The 24,711-nt window shown below is 52.0% G+C and overlaps 1 protein-coding gene and 1 non-coding gene across 5 annotated transcripts; both read right to left on the bottom strand.

Annotated features, from left to right (window-relative positions):
- Nucleotides 1-334: 334 nt before the first annotated feature.
- Nucleotides 335-16,201, bottom strand: CCDC120 (coiled-coil domain containing 120). 4 transcript variants are annotated; one of them, XM_058658835.1, is made up of 10 exons: nucleotides 15,884-16,201; nucleotides 6,806-6,905; nucleotides 6,517-6,607; nucleotides 6,267-6,400; nucleotides 5,433-5,573; nucleotides 4,811-5,105; nucleotides 4,420-4,482; nucleotides 3,918-4,092; nucleotides 3,714-3,812; nucleotides 335-2,640 (listed from the first exon to the last, which is right to left on the bottom strand). In XM_058658835.1, exons 3-10 carry the CDS (start codon nucleotides 6,563-6,565, stop codon nucleotides 1,698-1,700), a joined length of 1,899 nt encoding a protein of 632 aa, XP_058514818.1. In that variant the 5' UTR covers nucleotides 6,566-6,607; nucleotides 6,806-6,905; nucleotides 15,884-16,201; the 3' UTR covers nucleotides 335-1,697. The 4 variants fall into 4 exon arrangements, with proteins under 4 accessions (XP_058514818.1, XP_058514819.1, XP_004587959.2 ...); XM_058658836.1 differs by lacking the exon at nucleotides 15,884-16,201 and adding an exon at nucleotides 9,162-9,235; XM_004587902.2 differs by lacking the exon at nucleotides 15,884-16,201 and having other exon boundaries at nucleotides 335-1,249; nucleotides 1,723-2,640; nucleotides 6,806-6,850.
- Nucleotides 16,202-16,813: 612 nt separating this feature from the next.
- LOC118760455 (small nucleolar RNA SNORA31) lies at nucleotides 16,814-16,933 on the bottom strand. The gene has a single exon (XR_004996796.1). It is a non-coding gene; the product is annotated as a small nucleolar RNA SNORA31 (small nucleolar RNA).
- Between the last annotated feature and the right edge of the window lie 7,778 nt (nucleotides 16,934-24,711).

Raw genomic sequence — 24,711 nt, 5'->3', positions numbered from 1 at the left:
AGGAAAGTGACAAAAACTGATTATCTTTTACCTCCATTTTCTCATGAACTTTTGGGAAGTGCCCTAGTATACTATCCATTCCTAATGAAAGGTGTGGACCTACAAAACAAGGCAGATACAGGACCAGTGCATGGGTTCAGTTTGCACATTTATTATAGAAATCCCCTTCCAATGTGGGTAGTGTCTTGGGCCCAGATCCATTTGTACAAAAAGAAAAGTTGAACACCAGTTAAGGGGGCAGGGGAACCCCCAGCTCCAGTAAATCACAGATATAGAAAACACAGCTTGTGTAGATTCATTTAAAAAGTGAATGGAAGGAAAGACAAGGAAGACGTGACGTGGCCTGTGGCCCGTGGCCGAACGTCACCTGAGGATTTTATTGGCATCTTTGGATGCCAGGTTCAACCACAGCAGCATCCCAGGATACAACCTGAACCCGCTGGCTCTGCCCCTGGCCCCTCCTATGGTGCCTTCTAATTGGGCATGGTCAGGGCAGAGGCTGAGGGCCCAGATGGCGATGGGGGCTCCTTTGGGCACTACACCCAGAGCCTTTGATCCTTTCAAATGTGAGCATAGTGCCCATCTCCCCAAAAACTGCCCTGGTGGGGAGTGTGGCAGGGAGTCCTGTTCATACCAGAGTCTCCTGGCTGTGCCAAACAGGGCCCCGAGACCCTACATGGTCCATTCTGTGGGATGGCGTTCCTGCATGGAACAGGTTGGGCATAGGGACAGGAATGAACCCAACCAGGACAAGATCACAGTTTCCCTTTTTTAATAAAATGCCTAGTGCGGGGGCAGGGTGGGAGAGTAGAAGACAGTGAATACCTAAATCACAACTGTAAACAGAAATGGAGGAAGGGGCGTGGACCTCCCCATGATTGCACTCCTACCTCCTTGAAGCTGGCTAGGGTCCCTCAGTCCACCAGCACAGTGTTAGAGGAGGAGCAGGCTGTCAGCCCCACTCCTGGGCCTCAGGAAGCCAGGGGCCTTGGAAGATGAGCTTGGTCTACCCCTACCCCACCTCACCCCAAGACTGACAGCAGCAGCCCTGTCTCAGGGCTCAACAAGGTGAGCTGTGCGCTCCCCAGACTGGAGTCATGCCCAGGCCAACACAGGGATGTTATCAGAACCGGGTCAGACCAGCGTCCCTGGAGTCTGGGGGTCAGAACTGGAGGACTGGTCCCCGTCTAGCGTCACATCACTTAAACGAGCACTCAGCTCCGGGGGATACAGGAAGTCCGCGTAGTATCTTTGGAGGGGGTAGCAGGAATCCAGAAGACAGGCAGGGCAGATGGAGAAGAGAAGAAACAGACAAGACATGGAAAAAGAGAGAGGAAGAGGCTCATTAAAGAGGTGGAGGCAGGCACAGCACAGCACCACACCTCTGGGTTCCCAAGCTTGGGGCATGGAGAAGAAGAGGAAGGTGGGCAAGGGTGTGCCTCCCTCTCAGTGGCCTGGCTTCTGTTCACCTGACAAGCAATGGTGCAAACCCAGTCTCCACTAGCCTGCTACAGACCTGTTGTCACCAAGTCCCTGAGCACTAGTGCCAGCAGTGCCCCCCACCACCCCATCCCTACCCCCAGGCTGAGGCTGCCACTTGATTCCTTGTGGGGTCTAAGTCATTAGCTACTGTGTCTGGCAGCTCCCTGGCCTGTGCTGGTAACCTCAGCAGCTACCTCAAGAGACCCCCAAGCCCATCAGTAAAAGCACCCTCCTCCGTACCTGCCAGAGACAGGGGGTGCCGTGAAACTCCTCGAGTGTGGGAGAGGCGCCTGGCTCGGAACCCCGTATTGAGCCTGGCCCACCTCAAAGCAGCGGGAGGGCAGGAAGGGTGGGTGTGGCGGGCCTGCATGGGGAGGCACTGGCCGGCGCTGGGGCCCCGCCGCCAGTCCCGAGTTCCGGATGTACCAGTCCCGCAGCCCCTCCAGGGCAAGATTCTTGTGACCACGCTCACCAGCAGGGGCAATGCGGGTGGGTGGGGGCATCCACAGCAGAGGGTTGGCATGGCCCTCTGGACCCTCAGCAGCCTCTGGGGGCAGGCCACAGGGCTTCGTGCGGGCAGCACGGGTGTGCAGGTCCTTGCTGCGGAGGAGGGGGCTGCTACCATCAGTGGCATATGCAGGTGGTGGGCCAGGGACCATGGCCAGGAGCCCATCCCGACGGGACAGGGGTCCTGGGACCTCAGCTGCAGGCAGCAGCTCCCCCCAGCCTGCCGGCCCACTACCACCACGGAGGGGCAGGCCCCGGTCTAGGGAACAGTCCAAGAGGAAGTCCCCACACACGGGTGGGAGGCGGGGGAGCCCGCGCGAGGCAGGGGCAGCTGAGCTAGGCCGGGCTGCTCGGGGAGGGTCTGGGGGACCAGCTGTGCGGGAGGAGAAGGCAGGGGCTGCTTGGGGGCGCTCATACAGCACCTCACTGCTCTTGCAGACTGGGGGGCCAGCAGTAGAGGGAGCCAGGGGGGCAGGTGGGGAGGCAGCTCCTGCTCCAGCTGCCCGGTCCACCAGCAGGGCCTCAGAGCTATTGCTGCGGCGGGTACGAGCTGCGAAGAGGGAGGCGCGATCGGAAGCAGGCTCTGCCCGGGGGAAGCCCATCTGCGAGTCCTGGCTGCCGGACCACTGGCGAGAATGGAGGCCTTCGGGTCTACGGTGCAGAGTGTATCATGGCAGTATGGTCAGAAAAATGAGGCAGATAGTCCCAGTGCTCTCCCTAGCTCATCTCTTTCACAATCTCCACTCTCACATCTCTGAAATGGGTCCCAGGGCTAGAAGCTGCATGTATTAAGCTGTTAGGGAGTGGCACCAAAAGGCATCAGGGCTTCATCCTGGCCTGGAGGGTTCTGGGCTTGAAAGTGTGCAGGGCTCTTGGGGCCATGAACTCTTAGGGGGCTGCGACTGAAGCACAGGGCTAGAGAGGAAGCCAGCACAAAGGACTCTTGCTAATACACCTGGCTGCTCAATCCCTGCCTCCCGCCTGGTCAAGGCCCTTCTCCCAGCTTGGCACAACTTTCAGGATGCAGTCTTAGACCTCAGACCTCAGGCCTAGAATTGAAGACCCTGTCTGCGGTCCCTATCCCAGCCACCAAGAGGGAGAAGCACCTGACAACCCACCCTGACAAGTTATCATTTGCGTAAGCCCACAGGCAGAGCAGCCTTGGTTTGTTCACAGCCTGGCCAAAGCAGGCACTGAGCTAAGTGTTTACGCAGCAGGTCAGTGAGAAGAAACAGGGAGCCCCTGCACTGGGTTGGTAGCCCAGGAACTCAGTTGGCTAGCAAGCAACTCCAACCTTCCTGTGCTGTAGTTTCCTCATCTATAAAGTGGGAAAAACAATAACACCCCTCAACTACACCACACACACACACAAATACACCAGCTCGGGGAATTTGGAGATGATTCAATGAGCTGGTAACATGGAAAGCACCTGATTTCTAGCAGATGTCTGGGACATACTGGCCAGAATTTTCAACGCCCAGGTATTTCAAGGGCACAATATGCTATTATGCCTGTTTCACAAACAAGGCGGGTGGTGAGGGTGGGGTTAGGGGTAGGGAGGATGCATAGAAAAGCTCGCAAACTTTGATGCTTCTGCGCCATACTCACCCTATTCTCCACCAAGACAACTTGTTATCTTTCCAGCCCAGCCCCCCATGTCCTCCTGCACCCTCCCCAGCACCCTCAGTGAGAGCTAATGGCTCCCACTCTCAAAGCCTCCTTACTTGCAGAGCTGAGGGCCAGAGCCCCGGGTGAGCACAGGAGTGGCAGGCACACTTCGCCCCTCAAAGCTGGAGGCACTCCTGGGGAGCGAGCGTGTGGGACTAGACAGAGACAGGTGGGTGGACACTGGTCAGGGCTGCCCAACCAGCAGGCCCCCCCTGCTAGCTGGGGCTTCTGGGGAAGGGAGGTAAAGTGTTCCCGCTCACCTGGTGGGGCTGGCCACAGAATTCCGTCTGCTCTTCAAATCCCCATAAAGATCTGATGGGGGTGGTTTCCATGGGGCACGCCGCTCAGGGCTCCCCCCAGACACAGTCCGCAGCTGATCCCAGGCTTTGGGTGGTGATGGGCGCTCAGCCAAAGAGAAGCAGCCACGAGGTTCCTCTGGATGGGAGGGACAAGGTGAAGTAGAATCTGATGAGAAGGGTCCATGGTAGGGCAGGGGGGTGGGGGAAACCAGTGGATTACGGCTGTGCTGTAGCAGAGGGGCAGGTGCTAAGACAGGTGGAAGCAGACTGGGGAGGAGTGTAGGGGTGAGACAGGGCTAAGGGAGGTGGCAAAGGGGGCCAACAGCTAGGTCCTGGGACTGAAGACACAGTGGGGGCATGGAGTGGGGAGGGCAAAGCCACAAAGATGGAGGAGCGTCACAGGAAGGAGTGCAGCTAAGGAGGGACTGAGGGGAGAGAGGTGGAGCTGGGGACAGGTCCTCACCATTGTCATGGCTGGCCCCGGACTCAGACAGGGAGCTGCTCTCCGAATGCAGAACTACGTCCTCTACAGGTGAGAAGAAGCAGGCCTGACCCTTCAACTCCTGGCACCACCCCTTTACACCACTGGTTGCACTCCTCCCTGCCCTAGTCCTTCACCAAGAACCCACCTTTAGTGGGATCCAAGGCCACCAGCAGTAGTCTGGGTCCTCCCTTACCTGGTCCCTATGGGTCAGTCTCCCTTCCCTACAATCTGCTTTGTTCCGACCTTCTACAGCTTGGATCCCTTAAGTTGTCTTCTGCCTGGGCTTTACCAGCTCTTCACCCACATCCCTTAGCTACTGTCCCTAGCCCACCCTTTTGCTCCCTGGTGAGTCACGGTGGGCTTGGCTTACCTTGGCTGAGCTGAGTGAGGCGTGTGCCCAGACAGACTCCCTGGGTAGTCATGAGTGCACCCGTGGGAACTGGCAGGGGCTGGGGCGGTGGGAGCCCTGGGAGGCCAAGGCAAGCCCGCACATCGCCAAGCTGCTCCTCCAGCTCGTGGAGTCTCCGCAGTGCATCGGCCTGCACCTGGCGCCGGCGCCGGCGCTGCTCTGTGGTCAGCTCAGGAGCCAGGGCCAGGCGGCGGGCAGCTGCTGCGATCTGTTGCTGCACAGATACTTCGCGCTCCAGGGCCTCGAGAGCCAGCTCCTGCAGGGCACAAGCAGAGTGGGACAGGGTGAAGCACTGGAAATGGCCAGGTACACGGCTCAGGCCCTCTTCTACCCAGGAGTGAGTCCCTTCACCTAGGGGCAGAGCTCCTCAGTTGTCTGGGGGGAGCGGTGAGGCCTAGCTTGATGAGGGGTGGGGATTTACCCATCTTCCTGGGGGTGGGGACCTTAGGGATCAATACTCCCCCCCCTCGCCTTAGCAGGAACCCGTTGCATTTAGCCTCTCCCTCCCCTGGCTGCAATGCTGACAGTCCTCTCCTATATCTGTCCTTCCCTGCTGTCAGGTACCTGACACCCATCTGCTCACCTCGGCAGGGCACAAGGAGTGATGTGCTGGGTTGGGGTGCGGTGGAGGGTAGGCACGGGCTGCAGGGGGCCGCCGGCGGACCAACTGGGGCCGCTCACCAGGCTCCAGTGGACACTCAGGGGGTAGGTGGCCAATCAGCTCCTGGGGGAGGCAGAGGGCAGAGACTACCAGGGGTTAGCCAAGGGGAATAGGGAGAAACAGTGATGAGCCCAGGAGCGACAAAAGTCTTCCCAGGAACTGGCACTGTTCAGTACCTCAAATTTGGCCATCTCTCTCCCTCTTCCTGAGAGCTCTACCGGGCAGGTATGCTGTGTGCACCCTCAGCTCTTATTGGCCCAGACCGTGGGGGCAGCAACACGGCAGGCAGGGAGACCTGCTTTGGAATTCAGAATTCTTTAGATTTCTAAAAGTGAGCAGCCTAAATACACTGACATCCCGGTGCACTCCTCAGGGTCTGGGTTTGTATGGCCTCAACTACATGACTGAGGACAAATGGTGGTCACTCATGCTGAAAGGGGACAGTGGAAACTACAAATTCGCCCCAACATTTGTCCATGGCCTCCTTTGCTGCCAGTCTTCAGAACTCTTTGTCTTTTGAGTTTTGGCCGATTCTAAATTGCCAGTAGGGGACTGTGCAGCTGTATCACCCTAGAGGTACAGATTCGAAGCCATGTAAGCCAACCTTGAAGGAGAGTGAAGTACCAGAACATCCACAGTCCAGGCAAGTGGCTTACCAAGTGCTACCTCATTCTCCACACGGGGATGTATGCGGCCCAGGCTTCTCATCCCCATCGGACACCCTGCCCCTGGAGGGGAAGGGAAGCAGGCCCTCACCGCCTCCTGGAGACACACTTTGCGGAGCTCCTGAAGCTTCAGGCTCAGCGCCTCCTGCAGGGCCCGCTGCCGGTCAAGCAGCCCACGCAGCCGCTCAGACTTCACCTGGGGGGCAGCTTCTCCAAATGGGGCAGCTGGATACAGAGAGAGCAGAGATCAGTGGCCCAGCAAGGAGCAACCCTCCCCAGGCGAGCAGGTGGTGATTCATAGCAGGTGGAGCAGGCAGCAGGAGGGAGAACCAGCTACGAACCTGGGGTGTTGACAGTAGATGAGCTGATCAGCTGACTTTTGACTTCCATCCTGGTGCTGTCCGGAGGCCGGAGCTGATGGGTACACAAGGCCTGGCAGTGATGCAGAATGCCATTAAGGAAGTTCATCCTGTGATTCCCCGCCCCCCGCCCGTCGCCGCTCCCTGCCAGGTCCCAGCCTGCCCCAGTTTCCCACGTCCCAGCTGGAATAAAAAGTACCCTGACCCCACCACCTGCTTCATCTGCCCTCTGGAGACGTGTGCTGCCGTCTGGACCCGCTTGGCCCCGTACCTTGGCTCCCTTCCCATGGAGTGGGAGCGCAGCAAGTGGGGAGCAGGGCCGACTTACAACGCCTCCTCAGAGGCCCATGGGCCACAGCCAGGAGTCTTGCCTGGGGAGAGAATTTATGGCACAGATTCAGATAACAACAACAACCAGTACTCATTAAGCACCTGGGTGCCTGGAACAGCTACCCACTGTGCCTCGTTTAATCTTCACAGCCACCCGCTGATGGTGGTTTTCTGATTGTCATATGAAGATGACAAGAAGAAGGGCATAGAGAGAGATGACATTACTTATCCACAGCCCAGAACATCCGAAACCCACTCCCTCACTAGAGCTGCTTGCTCCAGTCCTTCCAACTTCCTCCTAAGCTCCCTAAGTCCAACAGGCCTCAGGGCTTTTGTTCAGGCTGTGGCTGCTGGCTGGTTGACTGGCTGGTTAGAGCAGAGCATCTTCTCACTGCCCCAGGCCCCTGCTTCTGACGTATCATGCTGGGACTTAAATGGCATGTCCTGAAGGGGGTCCTGTGTTAGGACTTCGCAACTGGTGTCCAGTTAAGTGATCATGCCTCTTCTCTCCGTGTGCCATGAGGATAAGAGACAGATCTATCCTATTTTCATCAGTGCCTCCAGTGTTGGGGATGCTGCTACACAGCAAGTACCCAGTGTTTGCCAGCTGAACAAATGATGGAGTCAGCGAAGGCTAGGGTAGTTAAGCCAGGGTTCAAGTCCACATTGCTTGCCCTGGTTCTGGTCTCATGGCTCTGGTGCAGCAACTCAAGCATTCCCTTGCCACCAGGGTCCCTGCAGTCCCTCTTTCTCCCCCAGCCTGGCCTCAGACCAGCATGGGCAGTGATCTTGCTGGGCTCTGTGAAAAAGCAGTCTACAGCCACAGATAACAAACCACCTGCCTGCTGGCTCCTTCTCTGTCTCCAGACGCATGGCTGGCAGCCCGTGGAGCTTCCCTGGATGGTCGCCAGCCCTGTCCTTGTCCCCTTGTCTGGAGTTTGCTCCCTCCCCCTCCCACATACTGCTTGTTCCCCAGCTGGGCAGCCGGGTGACATCACCTCCCACCACCTGGCCTACCCTTGGTAGCAGGTGACTGAGAGGGCCTAATGGGGCCACAGAGTTCCCGTCTCCACCCACCTGGAGATGCACAGCTTGTTCTGACAGCGTGGCCAGGTATGGGACAGACTCAGGCTACCACACAGGCCTGAGCCCAAGCCCCTCCCGTATCTCTACCTCTAAGGGGCTGCCAATCATACTGGAGTTCCACACTGACATTGGGTCTGTGCCTCTCCCTGGAAGCAGTGGTGCCCTGTCCTCTGCATTGGGATCAGGGCTCTGACCTGAGCTCTGCATGGAGGCACTCTCACACCCACCCTCTGAAGGCTCCCCAGATGGGCCCATTCACCAAGTTGTTCTGCTTCATTCCTGCCTTCCCTGGGAACTCAGAGCATCGTGGAAGTCAACATGGGGTCCAGACAGGAATCCCCGCCCCACCTAGTCGGCCTGACCTCAGGGACATAGTTGAGGCATGAATCATGGGGTCACTAGGCAGGATAGGTAGGGTCAATGCTCCACACCCCCACACCCCCACAGCCGGCTTCCGAACCTCTACCTCTGCTCACCTACCACCTACACACTGGCCTTGGGACCAGGGGCTGCCCTGTCCTCATGAAGCACCAGGAGGTGAGAAGGGGACCCCAGCAGCCCCCTCCCCAACACAACTCCCTCGCCAGGACCTGAGTCTCCCGTGGTCCAAGGACCCATCACAGGAATGAACTATAGCAGGAGAGCTACGAGGGGCACCCCCCTACACACACACACACACACACACACACACACACACGCCCAAAGGCGGGCCCAGCAGGTTTTTCAGGTCTGCCCTTCTGACACTACAAGCTGAGAAAGAAATTCCTGGCGGTAATGACTGTTTACAACCAAGACACCTCACCCGGGTGGCACCCCCCTCCACCACACTGTCAGCGGACCCCCACTTCTGTATCCTGCCACCACTGGAGCACAAACCCCCCAAATCTGGACTCTACTCCTACAGAGGGGGAGGAGGATAGGAAGTGGGGAAGCAGAATAAAGAAGGGAAACCCATGCTTTCCTCCTCCTTTATTCCTCATTGACCAGTCTGTTCATTTCCGGCCAGGAATCGGTTTTCTGCCAAAAAGGAAACTGGGTATCTTGGGCTTTGCCCCTCGACTCAGGCGCTCCTTCCTGGCTGGACCTCCCCCCATGCTGCTCAACAGGCCACTCCACCCCACAGGCTGTTTCCCAGAAGCACTCAGCACGCCTCACCTCACCCCCATGCCCTCATCCCCCCCACCCCCCGCCACAGGGTCCCAGGTGCTCACCAAAAGCTGAGGATGCTGGGGGGGTGGAAGCCTCAGGTCTCTCAAAAGCACAGTTGTCTCTCCCAGGGCCTGGCCGTGAGCAGCAGTGGCGCATGCCTTGGACGCCTCCCACTAGGTAATGGCCCAGCCTACCTGGCCAGAAACTGGGCCGGCCCACCCCTTTTAACCCTTGCCTTGCCTGCCATCAGGGCTAGGGCCACATCCCCTTAGGGTCCCTGGTTTGGCCAAGGAAACAGCCTGGAACTCCCTCTTCCTTTGGAACCCACAGCCCAGAACTTACACCCTCCCCGAGAGGCCTGGGGCAGAAGGGCTAAGAGTCACGGGAGTAGCAGCTGCCTCTCCTGTTGCCCCAACTCACAGAGGATTAGAGTCTGCGGACCAGAGAGCCTTGAAGCTCTGGGGTGGGGGCTGGAGGGCAGCACATTCCGGAGGCAGAGGTGAGAGGCCTGGGCACAGGGCTGGAGAAGAGGGCTAGAGGCATTCAATTCCCACCCTTGCTGGGGAAATAGCCTCAAGTCAGGGCCAGGACAAGCCGGCCTTTCCAAGGATAAGCCAGGTCTCACAAACCCACCACCTTCCCAGCTGCAGGAGGAAGACCTCCGAGGCCCTCCCAAAGCCACGTGTACTTGAACACCTGGTTCTTCCTGAGGTGACACAGGCAAGGCAACTGAGGGCGACAAGTCCCCTGTGCCGGGAATGCTTCCACCCACGGCAATGTAGGAGCTTCCTCTGCCCCACCCAAACCCTGGCCCCTGTAGCAGCTCTGGCTCAAGCCAGTAGGAAAGCAAACTGAGGAAAGAGAGGACAGTAGGACAGTGCCCAACCTGCTTGGTGGGCACACCAAGCTGCCTCTCTATTAGCAGCGTCCCAGCACATGGAGGCCTCCTGCCACCCCTGCCCACCTTTCTTCCTGAGTTGGAGAATTCCTGCAAGGGACACAAAGGCCCCTTTCATCACCCTCCCCGCCTCCCCTCCTTCCCTGCCCAGGGCTACTGAAGACAGGCAGGACAGGGTGGGCAGATGGCAGTTGGTGGAGGGTGGGGAGGGGGAGTGTCCTCTCTTCCTTGCCCCCACCTCTTCTTATGGGCCACCGGGGATGTTGGGAACATGGAACATGTTTATAGAACTGGGGCCAAGAGAATGTGGCTGGCAATGCAAACTGAGTCTTAAGGCTTAGGTTTCCTCATCTGTAAAGTAGGTAAAAGGTGGCTAGAGAGACAAAGAGGCCAAAGTAATTTGGGAAGGCATTTTCCCAGTGTAAGGAAACTTATACCGTGTCATTAACAACTGTTAGTAATAACAGCAGCACACTCCCACAAAAGTAGGCAAGTAGGGGACAGCAGGTAACTGGACCTTGCAGGCCAGGCAGACAAGTGAGAACAGTGACCCACACATGTCATGGCCCCATGCACAACCTTCAACAGCCCTACCACAATGCCTCTCCCCAGGCGGGTCCTCAGCCTCACTCGGCTCTTAAGGCTGGTAAACGGTGGGTCTGGGATTCTCTGCCCCGTAGTACCCACATCACTGCTTGGACAAGTTACTAAAGCTCTCTGGGTCGCCATGTCCTTATCTGCTAAATGGCTATAAGGATAATGATCTGGAACTCACAGGATTGCTGTGAGCACGAGATGAGTTCATACATTGAAAGCCTGCGTGGGCCTGTGCCCAGCTCATGCGAGCTTCTCATTATCTGCTAGCTGCCACATCTCGGGTGTTCCTCTTTATATAAATACACATTTTCTTTGACTCATGGTCCTGCAGCAGAGATAGTGTGAAAGCCCATGACTCCAAACCAGGGGCTCCATGTGTTCAGAGATCTTTGAGACAGAGTCTATATCCCTTTAACCCCTAAACCCTCCACATTCACTGCCCAGATATGCAAGCCTCGTACTTGCCCAATCAGATATACTTGAAACAGAGTTGTTTTCCCTCATGATCTGATCTCTCCCTACTCACCACTAAAAATGTATGATACAAATATATTCAGATACGTGGCCAGAAGTCTTACTACCCAAATATAGGAACTGAGGGCACACAGAAACATTCTGAGCTAGAATAGTTACCCTCTCTCTCTCGTGCATACTTTACTGACCACACAAAGTGCAAGAACCCGATAGATACACCTAACAGGGTACCCTTGCTATTTCAACTTCTTGCCCTGGGAGCTCAGGGGAGTGAACAGCAGAGATCTGGACACAGTTCACAGAATCATCATGGGAAGTTGCCCTAGTCATTATGTAAGACACGACAATTGGCTCAACTGACTAATCCTCCACCTCCTAGTGTCAAAATCTCATTCATGTCCTGGCTGCTCCACTTCCCATCCAGCTTCCTGCTTGTGGCTTGGAAAAGCAATGGAGGATGGCCCAAAGTCTTGGGACCCTGCACCCACATGGAAGACCTAGAAGTTTCTGGCTTCGGACTGGCTCAGCTCTGGCTGTAGCGACCATTTGGGGAACGAACCAGCAGATGGATGATCTTTTTCTCTGTCTCCTTCTCTCTGTAAATCTAACGTTCCAATAAAAATAAATCTTTTTTTAAAAAGATTTATTCATTTTATTACAGCCAGATACACAGAGAGGAAGATCTTCCGTCCGACGATTCACTCCCCAAGTGAGCCGCAATGGGCCGATGCGCGCCGATCTGAAGCCGGGAACCTGGAACCTCTTCCGGGTCTCCCACGCGGGTGCAGTGACCCAAAGCATTGGGCCGTCCTTGACTGCTTTCCCAGGCCACAAGCAGGGAGCTGGATGGGAAGTGGAGCTGCTGGGATTAGAACCAGCGCCCATATGGGATCCCGGGGTTTTCAAGGCGAGGACTTCAGCCGCTAGGCCACGCTGCCGGGCCCTAAAAATAAATCTTAAAAAAAAAAAAAAAGACATTAGGCCTGGCACAATGGCTCAGTGGCTAAATCTTTGCCTTGCATGTGCCAGGGTCCCATATGGGCTCCAGTTTGTGTCCTGGCAGCTCCATTTCCCATCCAGCTCCCTGCTTGTGGCCTGGGAAAGCAGTTGAGGATAGACCAAAGCCTTGGGACCCTGTACCCACATGGGAAACCCTGAAAAAGCTTTGGATCAGCTCTGCTCCAGACGTCGCAGCCACTTGGGGAGTGAACCAGTAGATGGAAGATCTTCCTCTCTGTCTCTCCTTCTCTCTGTATATGTACCTTTCCAATAAAAAGTAAATGAATCTTTTTTAAAAAGGAAAACAATGTAAGCACAAAACATAAATGAGTGACACATTATCCTCTTTTTATCCATATCCTCTTCATCTATTCTCAGAATCAAGGAAGAGTGAGAAAGATGGCAAAGGAAGCCCATATTGTTTTTTGTCATTGATCTTGCTGGATGGACCTGACTCTGACCCTGGGTGCTTACCTGTCCCCTCTACTTCCCCCCAGACCAGCCTCACAGAGGTGAGGTGGACTTGGCACCCAGATGTTTACTGTCTACTGCCAGAAGAAAAGGGAATAAACTAAGCTGATCTGAAGCCAGGAGCACAGAGCCTCTTCTGGGTTTCCCACGCAGGTGCAGGGTCCCAAGGTTTTGGGCTGTCCTTCACTGCCCTCCCAGGCTGCATGCAGGGAGCTGGATGGGAAGTGAGGCCACTGGGATTAGAACAGGTGCCCATATGGGATAGACACAGCTCCAGCTATTGCGACCACTTGAGGAGTGAATCAATCGCCGGAAGATCTTCCTGTCTCTCCTCCTCTCTGTATACCTGACTTTTCAATAAATAAACTAACTAACTAACTAACTAAATAAATAAATAAATAAATCAGTACATTTAAAAACAAATGGGAATGAACTATCAAATCCTGAAGCCTCAGGCCTAGAACAGATTTTTTTTTTTTTTTAAGGCGAGAAAAGCATAGATCACATACCCAGGATCAAGACCAGGGAATGAGGGTAATGTGACCTAGATGATTCATCACACCGGTGGGTCCCCTAACATCTGCATATTTTCTCAACCTCTGCCCCCATCACGAGACAGCCCCCAATGAAGCACAGCGAGAAACATGACCCAGACCTTTCAGGCTCTCAGACTTGTAGAGAATCACTGAATAAGTTAGAATATCCTTTCACACATGGGGAGGGCAAGGAGCACCCCAATAGTTTCTTGTCTTCCTAGGGCAGTAAGAGAACCACAAGCTCTATGGGAGAGCACTGGGGTGGAGGTCTGGAAAGCTACACAAAAACCCCACAAGCTGCACAAAATTCACAGAGCTGTTCCCTCTTATTAAGGAGAACATGTCAATGAACTTCCATTGCTAGGAAGCTTCATGTTCATGGGCAGGGAATAGTGGGACCCCTGCCCTGAGCTCAAAGTGGGCTGGGAAGTAGGTGTTAGGAAGGAAGGAGATCTGAACAGGGTAGAAGGCTGTGGCGAAGGGTGGCAGAGCCAAATGGAGAGAAAATATTACAGTGGATAAGACAAAGTTATCTTGGGATGGAGGTCAAACAGTGAGACTGGGAATGAGTCATAATGCTGGTTAGGAGATGAATGAACTAGGATTCAGGACAGGGACAGAGGCAAAGTACAACAAAGGGACAGCAAGGCAAGGGACAGGTGCAGCACAGAACAGAAGCCAGTTAAACTGCTCAGCATCCAGGCCCAGCGGCGTGGCCTAGCGGCTAAAGTCCTTGCCTTGAACGCACCAGGATCCCATATGGGCGCCGGCTCTAATCCCTGCAGCTCCACTTCCCATCCAGCTCCCTGCTTGTGGCCTGGGAAAGCAGTCAAGGATGGCCCAAAGCTTTGGGACACTGCACCCGTGTGGGAGACCCGGAAGAGGTTCCTGGTTCCCGGCTTCGGATCGGCGCAGCACTGATTGTTGCGGTGTCTTGGGGAGTGAATCATCGGACGGAAGATCTTCCTCTCTGTCTCTCTCCTCCTCTCTGTACATCTGACTTTGTAATAAAATGAATAAATCTTTAAAAAAAAAAAACTGCTCAGCATCCCATATGGGTGCCGGTTCCAATCCCAGCTACTCCACTTCTGATCCAGATCCCTACTAATACACCTGGCGAAGCAGCAAAGGATGCTCCAAGAACGTGGTCCCTGGCACCAATGGGGAAGACCCAGATGGAGTTGCAACTTCCTGTCTTTGACGTGGTCCAGCCCCATTTGGGGAGTGAACCAATGGATGGAGGGCCTCTCTATCTGTCTCTTCTTCTCTCTCCAGCTCTACCTTTCAACTAGTACAGTTTTTGTTTTGTTTTGTTTTAAGAACAGAACCCCTCGGGGTGGGGGGAGAAAAAAAAAGGGCCCGGCGGCGTGGCCCAGCGGCTAAAGTCCTCGCCTTGAACGACCTGGGATCCCATATGGGCGCCGGTTCTAATCCCGGCAGCTCCACTTCCCATCCAGCTCCCTGCTTGTGGCCTGGGAAAGCAGTCGAGGACAGCCCAATGCATTGGGACCCTGCACCCGCGTGGGAGACCTGGAGGAGGTTCCAGGTTCCTGGATTCGGATCGGCGCGCACCGGCCGTTGCAGCTCACTTGGGTGAATCGTCGGAAGGAAGATCTTTCTCTCTGTCTCTCCTCCTCTCTGTATATCTGACTTTGTATTAAAATAAATAAATCTTAAAAAAAAAAAAAGAACAGAACCCAGAAAAATGAGTGGGACAGGACAAGCCAGTGGTCAAAAGCAGGGATAAGAACAGGAATCTGAAAAGACCAGGACAGAGAGAGGACAGGAATGAAGAAGGTGATGATACAAGAAAGCGGGGGCGGAGTAGGACAGGGTTAGGGCCACGGCAAGAGTTAGGGGGTGGGGCCCGGCGGTGTGGCCTAGCGGCTAAAGTCCTCGCCTTGAAAGCCCCAGAATCCCAAATGGGCGCCGGTTCTAATCCCGACAGCTCCACTTCCCATCCAGCTCCCTGCTTGTGGCCTGGGAAAGCAGTTGAGGACGGCCCAATGCATTGGGACCCTGCACCCCCGTGGGAGACCTGGAAGAGGTTCCAGGTTCCCGGCATCGGATCGGCGTGCACCAACCCTTGCGGCTCACTTGGGGAGTGAATCATCGGACGGAAGATCTTCCTCTCTGTCTCTTCTCCTCTCTGAATATCTGACTGTGTAATAAAATAAATAAATCTTTTTTAAAAAAAAGAGTTAGGGGGTGCATACAAAAGGAAGGTGGCAAACTGGGATGAAGACTGGAGTGAAGAAAAGGACCCAGGGATATAGTACAGCATGGGGTGAAGGTAAGGAAGTCATAGGTTAGGAATCAGGACAGAACAGGATAAGACAAACTAAGAAATCAACATGGGAAGGGGGCTCATGAATTGAATAAGAGTTAAGAGGACAGGTCAAGCACCAGGACAGAAACTGGGGTTAGTGTTGGGCATCAGGACAGAACAAGATGGACTTCAGAGCTGGGGCAGGGTTAGTCAAGGATATGCAATCAAGTCTTGGATCCTATGGACACAACTAGATGGGGTCTGCACTGAGTTTAGGGGGACAAGAGGATGAAGATCCCATCAGGTCAGAATGTGGTTAGGTTAGGGATCAAACCAAAGGTCCTGAAGCCAAAACCTGCAGGGGGTTGAGATTTAAAAAAAAAACAGGTAGGTCCGAATGGGTCTGGAGTGAGGCCGCGGGGTCACAGGTCGCGGATATCAGCACAGGTATACCCTCGTCAGCGTTTCCGGGCCCTCAGGCCGCTCAGTCCCTTCCCTGCCTCTCCAACTGGGGTGTAGCATGGGGGGTGTCTTACTCACCGGAGGTCCTCACCCGCAGGCCAAGGAGGGATCGGAGCAGGCCAGCAGGAGTGGTGGGCGCGCCCCGTCCCTCGCTGCGCCCCTCTCGTCCCCGGGCGCGCGCCTTCTCTTCCGCGCCCTGCCCGTGGGCCACGCTCAGCCGCGCGACTGTGAGTCTTAGGGACCAGGCGGGGGTCGCCGGGAGGGTGCGAGAGGCGCGCCGATCAGGTCGCCGCCCCCCACCCTGCACTCGGGGCGCGCCCGCCCCCAGCGGCACGGCCACCTCGCCACGGAGCGCGAGCCTTGGGGTGGGAGGGTGGGGGGCGGGGCGCGAGACCACAGCAGCGGCGAGCACCAAGTGCGCAGGCGCCAGGTCGGCTGTTCGATTTTCCTGCCCTGGGAGCGCCAGGAGCGAACCGGCTAGGAGCGCGTGCGCACAGGCTTTCTCGAGGGCGGCCAAGTCCTCCCCAACCCCGTTCAGACCACGCCCCCTCGGCCAGCAGACAGGCACCCCGCACAAGTCACCCTGCGAGGATCCCCAAGGCGGTACAAGCGGTACCCTAAGTTGCTCTCTATAAGCCCTCACATCTCTAAACTCTCCAGTTGCCGTCGCTGCATCTCAAAATGCAGCGAATATCACGCTCTATCATCCGCCAAGGGAATCCTGTCCACTGATCCTAAGTAGTACTTCTGAATCATCTTCCATGAACATCCAAGCTGCACAAATAAACCACTCCCTCTTGACCTTCAAGCTGTTTCCAAATCACATTATATCAAAGTAAAGCTATAACCTTTAAATTGCCCACTATAGCTATCAAAATTACACCCAGATTAACTATTCTCTCAAATGCACCCCAAATTGTGTTCCAGCAATCTCCAAATCTCTCTCCATTTATCTCTGGATTTCAATATTCAAGTTATCTAAATTGTCTTCCTCCTCCTTCTTTAAACAAATGCATTCTCCAGTTTAATCTGAGTTGCCACAAAGAGAGCACTGGAATTTTTCTCTCATATCCTAGTGTAAAACAAAAGAGCAAGACCACATTGTTCAAGATCTATCAGTGGATGCAGAAAACCATCTTCCATCATTCCCAAATTATATCCCTAAATTACTGGCCATTGATCCTAAGTAGTATCTTCAATCCATCCTGATGGACACTCAAACTGTACCAATAGGCTACCTTCTACTACCCCCAAGCTACCTACAGTCAACCCGTATGCCATTAATCTCCAAACAACACTTCCAAATCATCCTCCACCTGTATCTCATATGCACACAAAACACCCTTCGTTGATCCCAAACCATTCTCCTTGTGCCCTCTGACAGCACACTATTGATCCCCGAAATGGCTCCCCAAGAGCCCCCAACACCACTCCAAACATTACCAACTCGCCCTGGATGTCTGCTTCAACCTTAGCTCAAATCAATTTCAATTGTCACCTGCTTTATCTCCAAATCATGCTCTGTGGACTCCATCACCATCAAACCGCCTTCTGCTGACCTCTCCTCATCAAGTCACCTTCCAAGATCCCTGATCACTCACCTGTATGCTCCTGACTGCACTTTGTGCGGTTTCCCATGTAGACCTCCAAGCAGCTCTCTGCTGATAAAGCTACTCTACAATGATCCTCACTCATGGTTTCAAGTAACTGCAAATGATTTTTGCTATAGTTATCAAATTGAGACACCAAATCATACTCTGGTGGCCCAAGATATGTCCTCCAAGTCTTCCAGTGACTAAAGAGGATTCTAAACCATACTTCAGTGACCCAACTTACAACAAATGACTCTCTAATGATCTCTAAAAACTTACTTGACATATATTTATGTATGATTAAAGTCAGCCATTTTTTTAACTTTTTTTATTATTTATTATTTTTAATTCATTAATTACATTGTATTATGTGACACAGTTTCATAGGTACTTGGGTTCTCCCCACCCCTCCCCAAACCCTCCCACCATGGTGGATTCCTCCACCTTGTTGCATAACCACAGTTCAAGTTCAGTTGAGATTCCCCCATTGCAAGCATATACCAAACATAGAGTCCAGCATCTTATTGTCCAGTCAAGTTCAACGGCTTCTTAGGTATACCCTCTCTGGTCTGAAGACAGAGCCAGCAGAGTATCATCCCAGTCAATTAAAAGCTCCAACATACCATCAGCAAAAATTTACATCATTATGGAATTAATTGACATAGTAATGAGTAACCAATATGTTAAAAGTAAATGCGAGTTCTTAACCACAAGTCAGCCATTTTTAATCTGCATAAACAAAAATGCGGGGCCCGGCGCAGTGGCCTAGGAGCTAAAGTCCTCGCCTTGAAAGCCCCAGGATCCCATATGGGCGCCGGTTCTAATCCCGGCAGCTCCACTTCCCATCCAGCTCCCTGCTTGTGGCCTGGGAAAGCAGTTGAGGACGGCCCAATGCATTGGGTCCCTGCACCCGCGTGGGAGACCCAGAAGAGGTTCCAGGTTCCTGGCTTCGGATCGGCGTGCACCGACCCGTTGCGGCTCACTTGGGGAGTGAATCATCGGACGGGAGATCTTCCTCTCTGTCTCTCCTCCTCTGTGTATATCTGGCTGTAATAAAATAAATAAATCTTAAAAAAAAATGTGCAAAACCACCATAAAACAGCCACAGGTTTAGAGCATTTTCAATCCACTTAATCAATCCTCATTCTCATTCCCAGCCATAGGCAAACTTACACGATCAAGTCATAGCTCCTCAACTTTGGTCTCTATAGATTTACCTTTCCTAAACATTTTATATGCAGTATGTGGATTTTTCTGTTTGGCTTCTTTCACTTAGCATAACGCTTTTGAGGTTCACCTGTGTTGTAGCAGGTTTCAGTGCTCTGCTTCTTAGTAGCTCCCCAGCTACAAACTACAACATTCCTTTGACACCCAGCCTACAAAACAGGCTTCCCATGTGTTGGCAATGAAAAACTGGGCAAACGGAGACTTTAAGGTGGACTATGTCAATCACTGGATTCTGCAGAGACCTCATCGTGCTTGGAGCGCCGAGATTGGCAGCAATTCATAACTGTTGAACTGTCGAAACCACTTGAACAAGACCCTCGGAGCATGCCTCTTTGGGGACCTGGGATGGGTGGGAGACTGGGTGTGGCTTCTCCCTTTATTTCCCCTTTACCCCAGATATAGGGGGAAATGTGGAAATAATAGTCTTACCCACTTTCCTGTAGCCCTCGAACCTTTGTGCCATAATTAACTATGTAAAGATTGTAAAAAATAAAGAAAAAAAAAAACAGGCTTCCAACATTTGCATTTGTTAACATACCTGTGTTGGGACAGGCATTTGGCACAGTGAGTAAGATGCTGCTTGGGATGCCTTCATCCCTCAGGGAAGTGCTTGGAGTCCCAGCTCTGCCTCTGATTCCAGCTTCCTGCTGTTGTGCACCCTGGGAAACAACAGATGACAGTTGAGTCTCTGCCACTCACATAGGAGACTCAAATTCCACACTTCAGCCCAATTCAGCCCTGGCTATCGCTCTCATTTACAAGGTGAAACAGTAGATAAAGGCTCCATGCTCTCTGCTCTTCAAATAATAGGCAATTTTTAAAAGATGCCTGAGTCCTGTGTCAGAGTTCAATCCATACACAGATTCCAGCTCACTCATGACTCCAGCTTCCTGCTAATGCAGTTCCTAGGGAGGCAGTAGTGATGGCTCAAGGGATTAGCTTCCTGATACCTACATGGGAGACCTGGATTGGGTTCCCAATGGATTTGGATTCTTGTTGAGGCCATTCCAGTCATCTGAGGAGTGAGCCAGTGCCACTTCTCAAATAAATGAACAAGCAGTTCCCCAAAATGTTCTCCAGACTACATCCACAAACTGTCAACTCACTATACCCTCAACCACTCCATTGATCTTTGGTCAGCATTCACCTGTTCTTCCTGAGCCTCATCTTTATCCTTAATGCACCTCCCAACATCTCCCATCACACTCTCAAATGGCCCTTTGTCAACTCCCAAGAATATTCCCAAAGTAATCTTTTGGTGATATGCAACACTACTCTCCAAAATGTATAATCTCCCTCCAAAACCACCCTGCCAAGAGCCACCAAAATCTCCCTCTGAATACCCACCAGCTATCTTCTCTTGGTCCCATAACTGCAGTCCCAAATACTAACCCCAAACCACTCATCAAGGGTTTCCAGGTCCACCTTTGTTTTAAATTATGTGCAACTATACCCACAGAAATCTACCAAAATTTTTCACAAGCATACCACTTAAACCACTATCCAATAAATCCCAACCACTCTCTAAACTGCCCACCAATAACCCACGATGTTACCTGCAAATATTCCTCATTTATCTTCCTGGTCTCCAACTACACCTCCAAATCACCCTTAAGTGACCCCACCCTGCAGTAACCCCACTGCAATCTTCCCTTTGATAATTCCAAGTATACACAAATGAATGTTTCCCAATAAATCTTAATTATATCCTCAAACAATCTGAATAACCCCTCCAAGCTCACCCCTAAGTTCTTCCAGTGATCTCCAGTTCTACCCTCAATCTATCTTTATTAATTTACTGCAGCGGCTATAACTGATTCCCACATACTTGGTGGTTTAAAGTAACATAAATTTATTCTTTCACAGTCTGGGAGCCTGAAATCCAAAACCAATTTCATCGGGTCAAAGTCAAGTTGCCGACAGAACTGGAGCTCCTTTGGAGGCCTTAGGATACAATGTTTTTGTGCAACTCCCAGCTTCTGGTGGTTTGTAGCGTTCTTTGGTCTGTGACACAATCTCTGCCTTCATGTCCACATTGTCACCTCCTCTTCTGTTACTCAAGTCTGCTTCTACCTACCTCGTTGAAGAGCACTTGTAATCCTATTTAAATCTGCCCAATAATCCAAAACTATCTCTCCCATTTCAAACCTTTTTTTTCCCAAAACGTTTAATTCCTTCTGCAAAGTCCTCCCCCCCCCCATAAGGTAACATGCTCCTCCAGACATTAGGATGTGGGCATCTTTTGGAAGGACCTTTATTCAGCCTACACACAGTCTATTACACTATGCTACGACAGTGAACAGCTCTACTCTTTAAACTACCTTACCAAAGACTCGACTATATTGATAAACACCCATTGTTTCCCTACAATCTCCCTAACTGCGCCCCACACTGTCTTCCAATGCCCCAATTGTATCCCCAGTCCATCCCCCAACAGCTCTCACCTGCACCATCACACTGTCCTCTAGCATTTCCACCCTTCCAGAAGAACTTTAAAAGATCTTTCAATTGCATCCAAACTGTCTTGTCATAGACCACAACATCACCCCCAAGTCACCCCTAATCACCACTTATATCCACCTGTAAACACCATAACTTAGCCATCAACTATCCTCTCACCTCCCTCCACAACTCCCTTTCACTTCAACCCACAGTAGTCTTGCAATGAAACCCCAGCTGCATCAAGAATGCAGTTAAAGCCACTGTTTGCACTGCTGGCATCCCATATGTGAATGTCAGTTCAAGTCCTGGTTGCTCTGCTTCTGATCCACCTCCCTGCTAAGTGCCTGGGAAAACAGCAGAGGATGGCCCAGGTGTTTCAGAGACTGAGTGGAGTTCCTGTCTCCTGGCTTTAGTAGGGTCCAGCTTTAGCTATGCAGCCATCTGGGGAGTGAACTAATTAACAGAAGATCTCTCTCCCTCTATCTTCCATGCCCCCCACCCTTCTTCTCCCACCCCCATGTCATTTCGTCATTCAGATACACAAGTATTTGAAGAAAAGAGAGAGTGAGAGAGACAGAGAGAAAGGAAGTTGAGAGGAAGAGACTATGAAAAGAGAACTTGAGAAAGATGTGGGCACATTGTACAGGCTATGAACAGGAAAGCATTTGTCTCACTTGTCATAAAGACCTTTGAGATGTGTGTGTGAAGCTGCTGTTTGTAAGACGAGGGTGTGTGACAGGATAATTAAGTCTGTAGATTTAATGCTTTAAATATTTGCTCCCAGTCTGTCGCAAGTTTTTTCACTTTGCTTGTGGCATCTTTCGTCAGACTGTAATTTTCTACTTTGCTGTGGAATGGATAGACTGTACAGCATGGAGCTGTGGAGTGCCTGGCCCCATACCCCAGGTTTGACGATCTGCAGTGAGCTTGCAGGGGGAAATGATTTCACCTTGCTGCACCTTGCTCCCTGGATGTATAGGCTGGCTAGCAAATAGAATCCTCTTCAGAGATCTGTTGTGAGGATGAAAATGAATTCATGCAGACAAAAAAAAAAGCCAAGAATGACCAATGACTGTTGGCTATTGCAATTTTCTTTGTATCTATTGCTTTATCTTGCTTCCTCTTTTCTGCCCTGAACCTGAAGCATACCTTCCAGAAACATTTTGTCCTAACATTTTTATAGCTTTGCTTTTTATGTTTATATCCTTTGCCAGTCTGGAATCAATGTTTCTGCATTGTAAAACAGGCATCTAATCTCTTCCCTGGAAGATAGTAATTTCTCCCAAAGCCATTTTTTTTTTTTTGTCATAGTGCCTCTCTCTCCTAGTAAATTGAAATATCATTTTTTAAAGATTTATTTATTTTTATTGGACAGGCATATTTACAGAGAGAAGAGACAGACAGAAAGATCTTCCGTCTGCTGGTTCACTCCCCAGATGGCTGCAATGGCTAGAACTGAACCAATCTGAAGCCAGAAGCCAGGAGCTTCTTCTGGATCTCCCACGTGAGTGCAGGATCCAAGGCTTTGGACCAACCTTGACTGCTTTCCCAGGCCACAAGCAGGGAGCTGGATGGGAAGTAGAACAACCCGAATACAAACCAGTGCTCATATGGGATCCTATACGTGAAAGACGAGGACTTTAGCCATGAGACTCCCATGCTGGGCCCAAAATATAATTTTTATTATTTGCTGATTTTAGATTGACATTTAGATTTTGCTGGGTTTTTTTATTTGAAAGGAAAGGATAGAAACAAAACAGAGACAGAAAGAGACATAACTTCTATTTGATGATTCACTTTCCAAATGCCTGAAAAAACTTAGGGTGGGCCAGGCGGAAGCTGAGAGCCCAGAACTCCATCTGGGTTTCCAAGGTGGGTGGCAGAGATCCAACTACTTAAACCTGCTGCTTCCTAGAGAGTGCATTAGCAGGACATTGAATTCAGGAGAAAAGTCAGGATTTGAACCCTGGCACGCCAATATAGGATGCAGGTGTCCCAAGCTGTTTCACACACTCATCCTCATTTTTTAAGTTGTTGATTTAAAAAGCCACTTATTGTATTTTTTTTCATGGCAGAAATAGACACACTGAAATCCCCTATTCATTCCCCCAAATGACCACAATAGTTGCGGTTGGGATAGGCTATAAGGAGAAGGCAGGATCTCAATCCAGGTCTCCCACATGGGACTCCCGGAGTCTGCATTAGTAGGAAGGTGCTGCTGAAAATTCAACCCAGGTGTTCTGACGTGTGCATTAGCAGGAATCTTAATTGGAAGCAGAGCCTGGACTCAAACCAGGTGCTCTGAAATGGGATATGGACATCTCAACCTCTCTGCCAAACAAATGACTACCCCTGAAAAAAATTTTTTTTCTTACTGTGATCCACACTTCATTTAGTCATTTTTAAAATATTTATTTATTTTTATTGGAAAAGCAGACATACAGAGAGGAGGAGAGACAGAGAGGAAGATATTCTGTCCAATGATTTACTCCCCAAGTGGCCACAATGGCCAAAGCTGCGTCAATCCAAAGCCAGCAGCCAGGAGTCAGGAGAACCCTCTTCGGGGTTTCCCACAAGGGTGCAGGGTCCCAATGCTTTGGGCTGTCTTTCATTGCCCTCCCAGGCTACAAGCAGGGAACTGGATGGAAAGTGGGGCTGATGGAATATGAACTGGCGCCCATATGGGATCCCGGCATGTGCAGGCGAGGACTTTAGCCGCTAGGCTACAGTGCCAGACCCTATTTAGTAATTTTTATTTACAACTGAAACTTTTGAAACTCAAAGTTAACATCCTCACTTGTGAGCTTCTTAGAGATACAAGAGAAGTTCCCAGGGCCAGCACTGCGGCATAGCAGGTAAAGTCACTGGCTGTGGCACTGGCATCCCATGTGCTCCCACTTCTGATCCAGTTCCCCAGTAAAACATTTCAGAACATCAGTGGAAGATAGCCCAAGTGCCTGGGTCTCTGCACCCACATAGGAAACTGGGAAGAAGTCCCTGGCTCCCAGCTTCGGACTGTCTCAGTTCTGGTCATTGTAGCCATTTGGGAAGGGAAACACCAAATGGAAGACCTCTCTCTATGTCTCTCTCTCTATAACTTCGCATTTTAAATAAATACTTTTAAAGAGAAAGGGAGGGGGGCCCGGCTGCGTGGTCTAGCGGCTAAAGTCCTCGCCTTGAAAGCCCCGGGATCCCATATGGGCGCCAGTTCTAATCCCGGCAGCTCCACTTCCCATCCAGCTCCCTGCTTGTGGCCTGGGAAAGCAGGAGAGGACGGCCCAATACTTTGGGACCCTGCACCCATGTGGGAGACCTGGAAGAGGTTCCTGGTCCCGGCATCGGTTTGGCGCGTACCGGCCCATTGCGGCTCACTTGGGGAGTGAATCATCGGATGGAAGATCTTCCTCTCTGTCTCTCCTCCTCTCTGTATATCCGGCTTTTCAGTAATAATAAAATCTTTAAAAAAAAAAAAGAGAAAGGGAGAAAGTTTTCATTTTATGCTCTGCATTATTCTACTGTGCATTGGCCAGACGAACCCTTAGGAGCCGGCTGCCATCCAGGTCACACACGCTGCTTGGCTCACGATTTCCCATAGGGACAAGCAGGCCTCAGGGACAGTCACCTGCACGGCTGTCAGCATGTGTC

The sequence above is a fragment of the Ochotona princeps genome, chromosome X, assembly GCF_030435755.1.
Source record: "Ochotona princeps isolate mOchPri1 chromosome X, mOchPri1.hap1, whole genome shotgun sequence".
Lineage (NCBI taxonomy): Eukaryota > Metazoa > Chordata > Mammalia > Lagomorpha > Ochotonidae > Ochotona > Ochotona princeps.
Note: the sequence above shows the minus strand (reverse complement) of the source record. Positions and strands in the feature narration are given on the sequence as shown.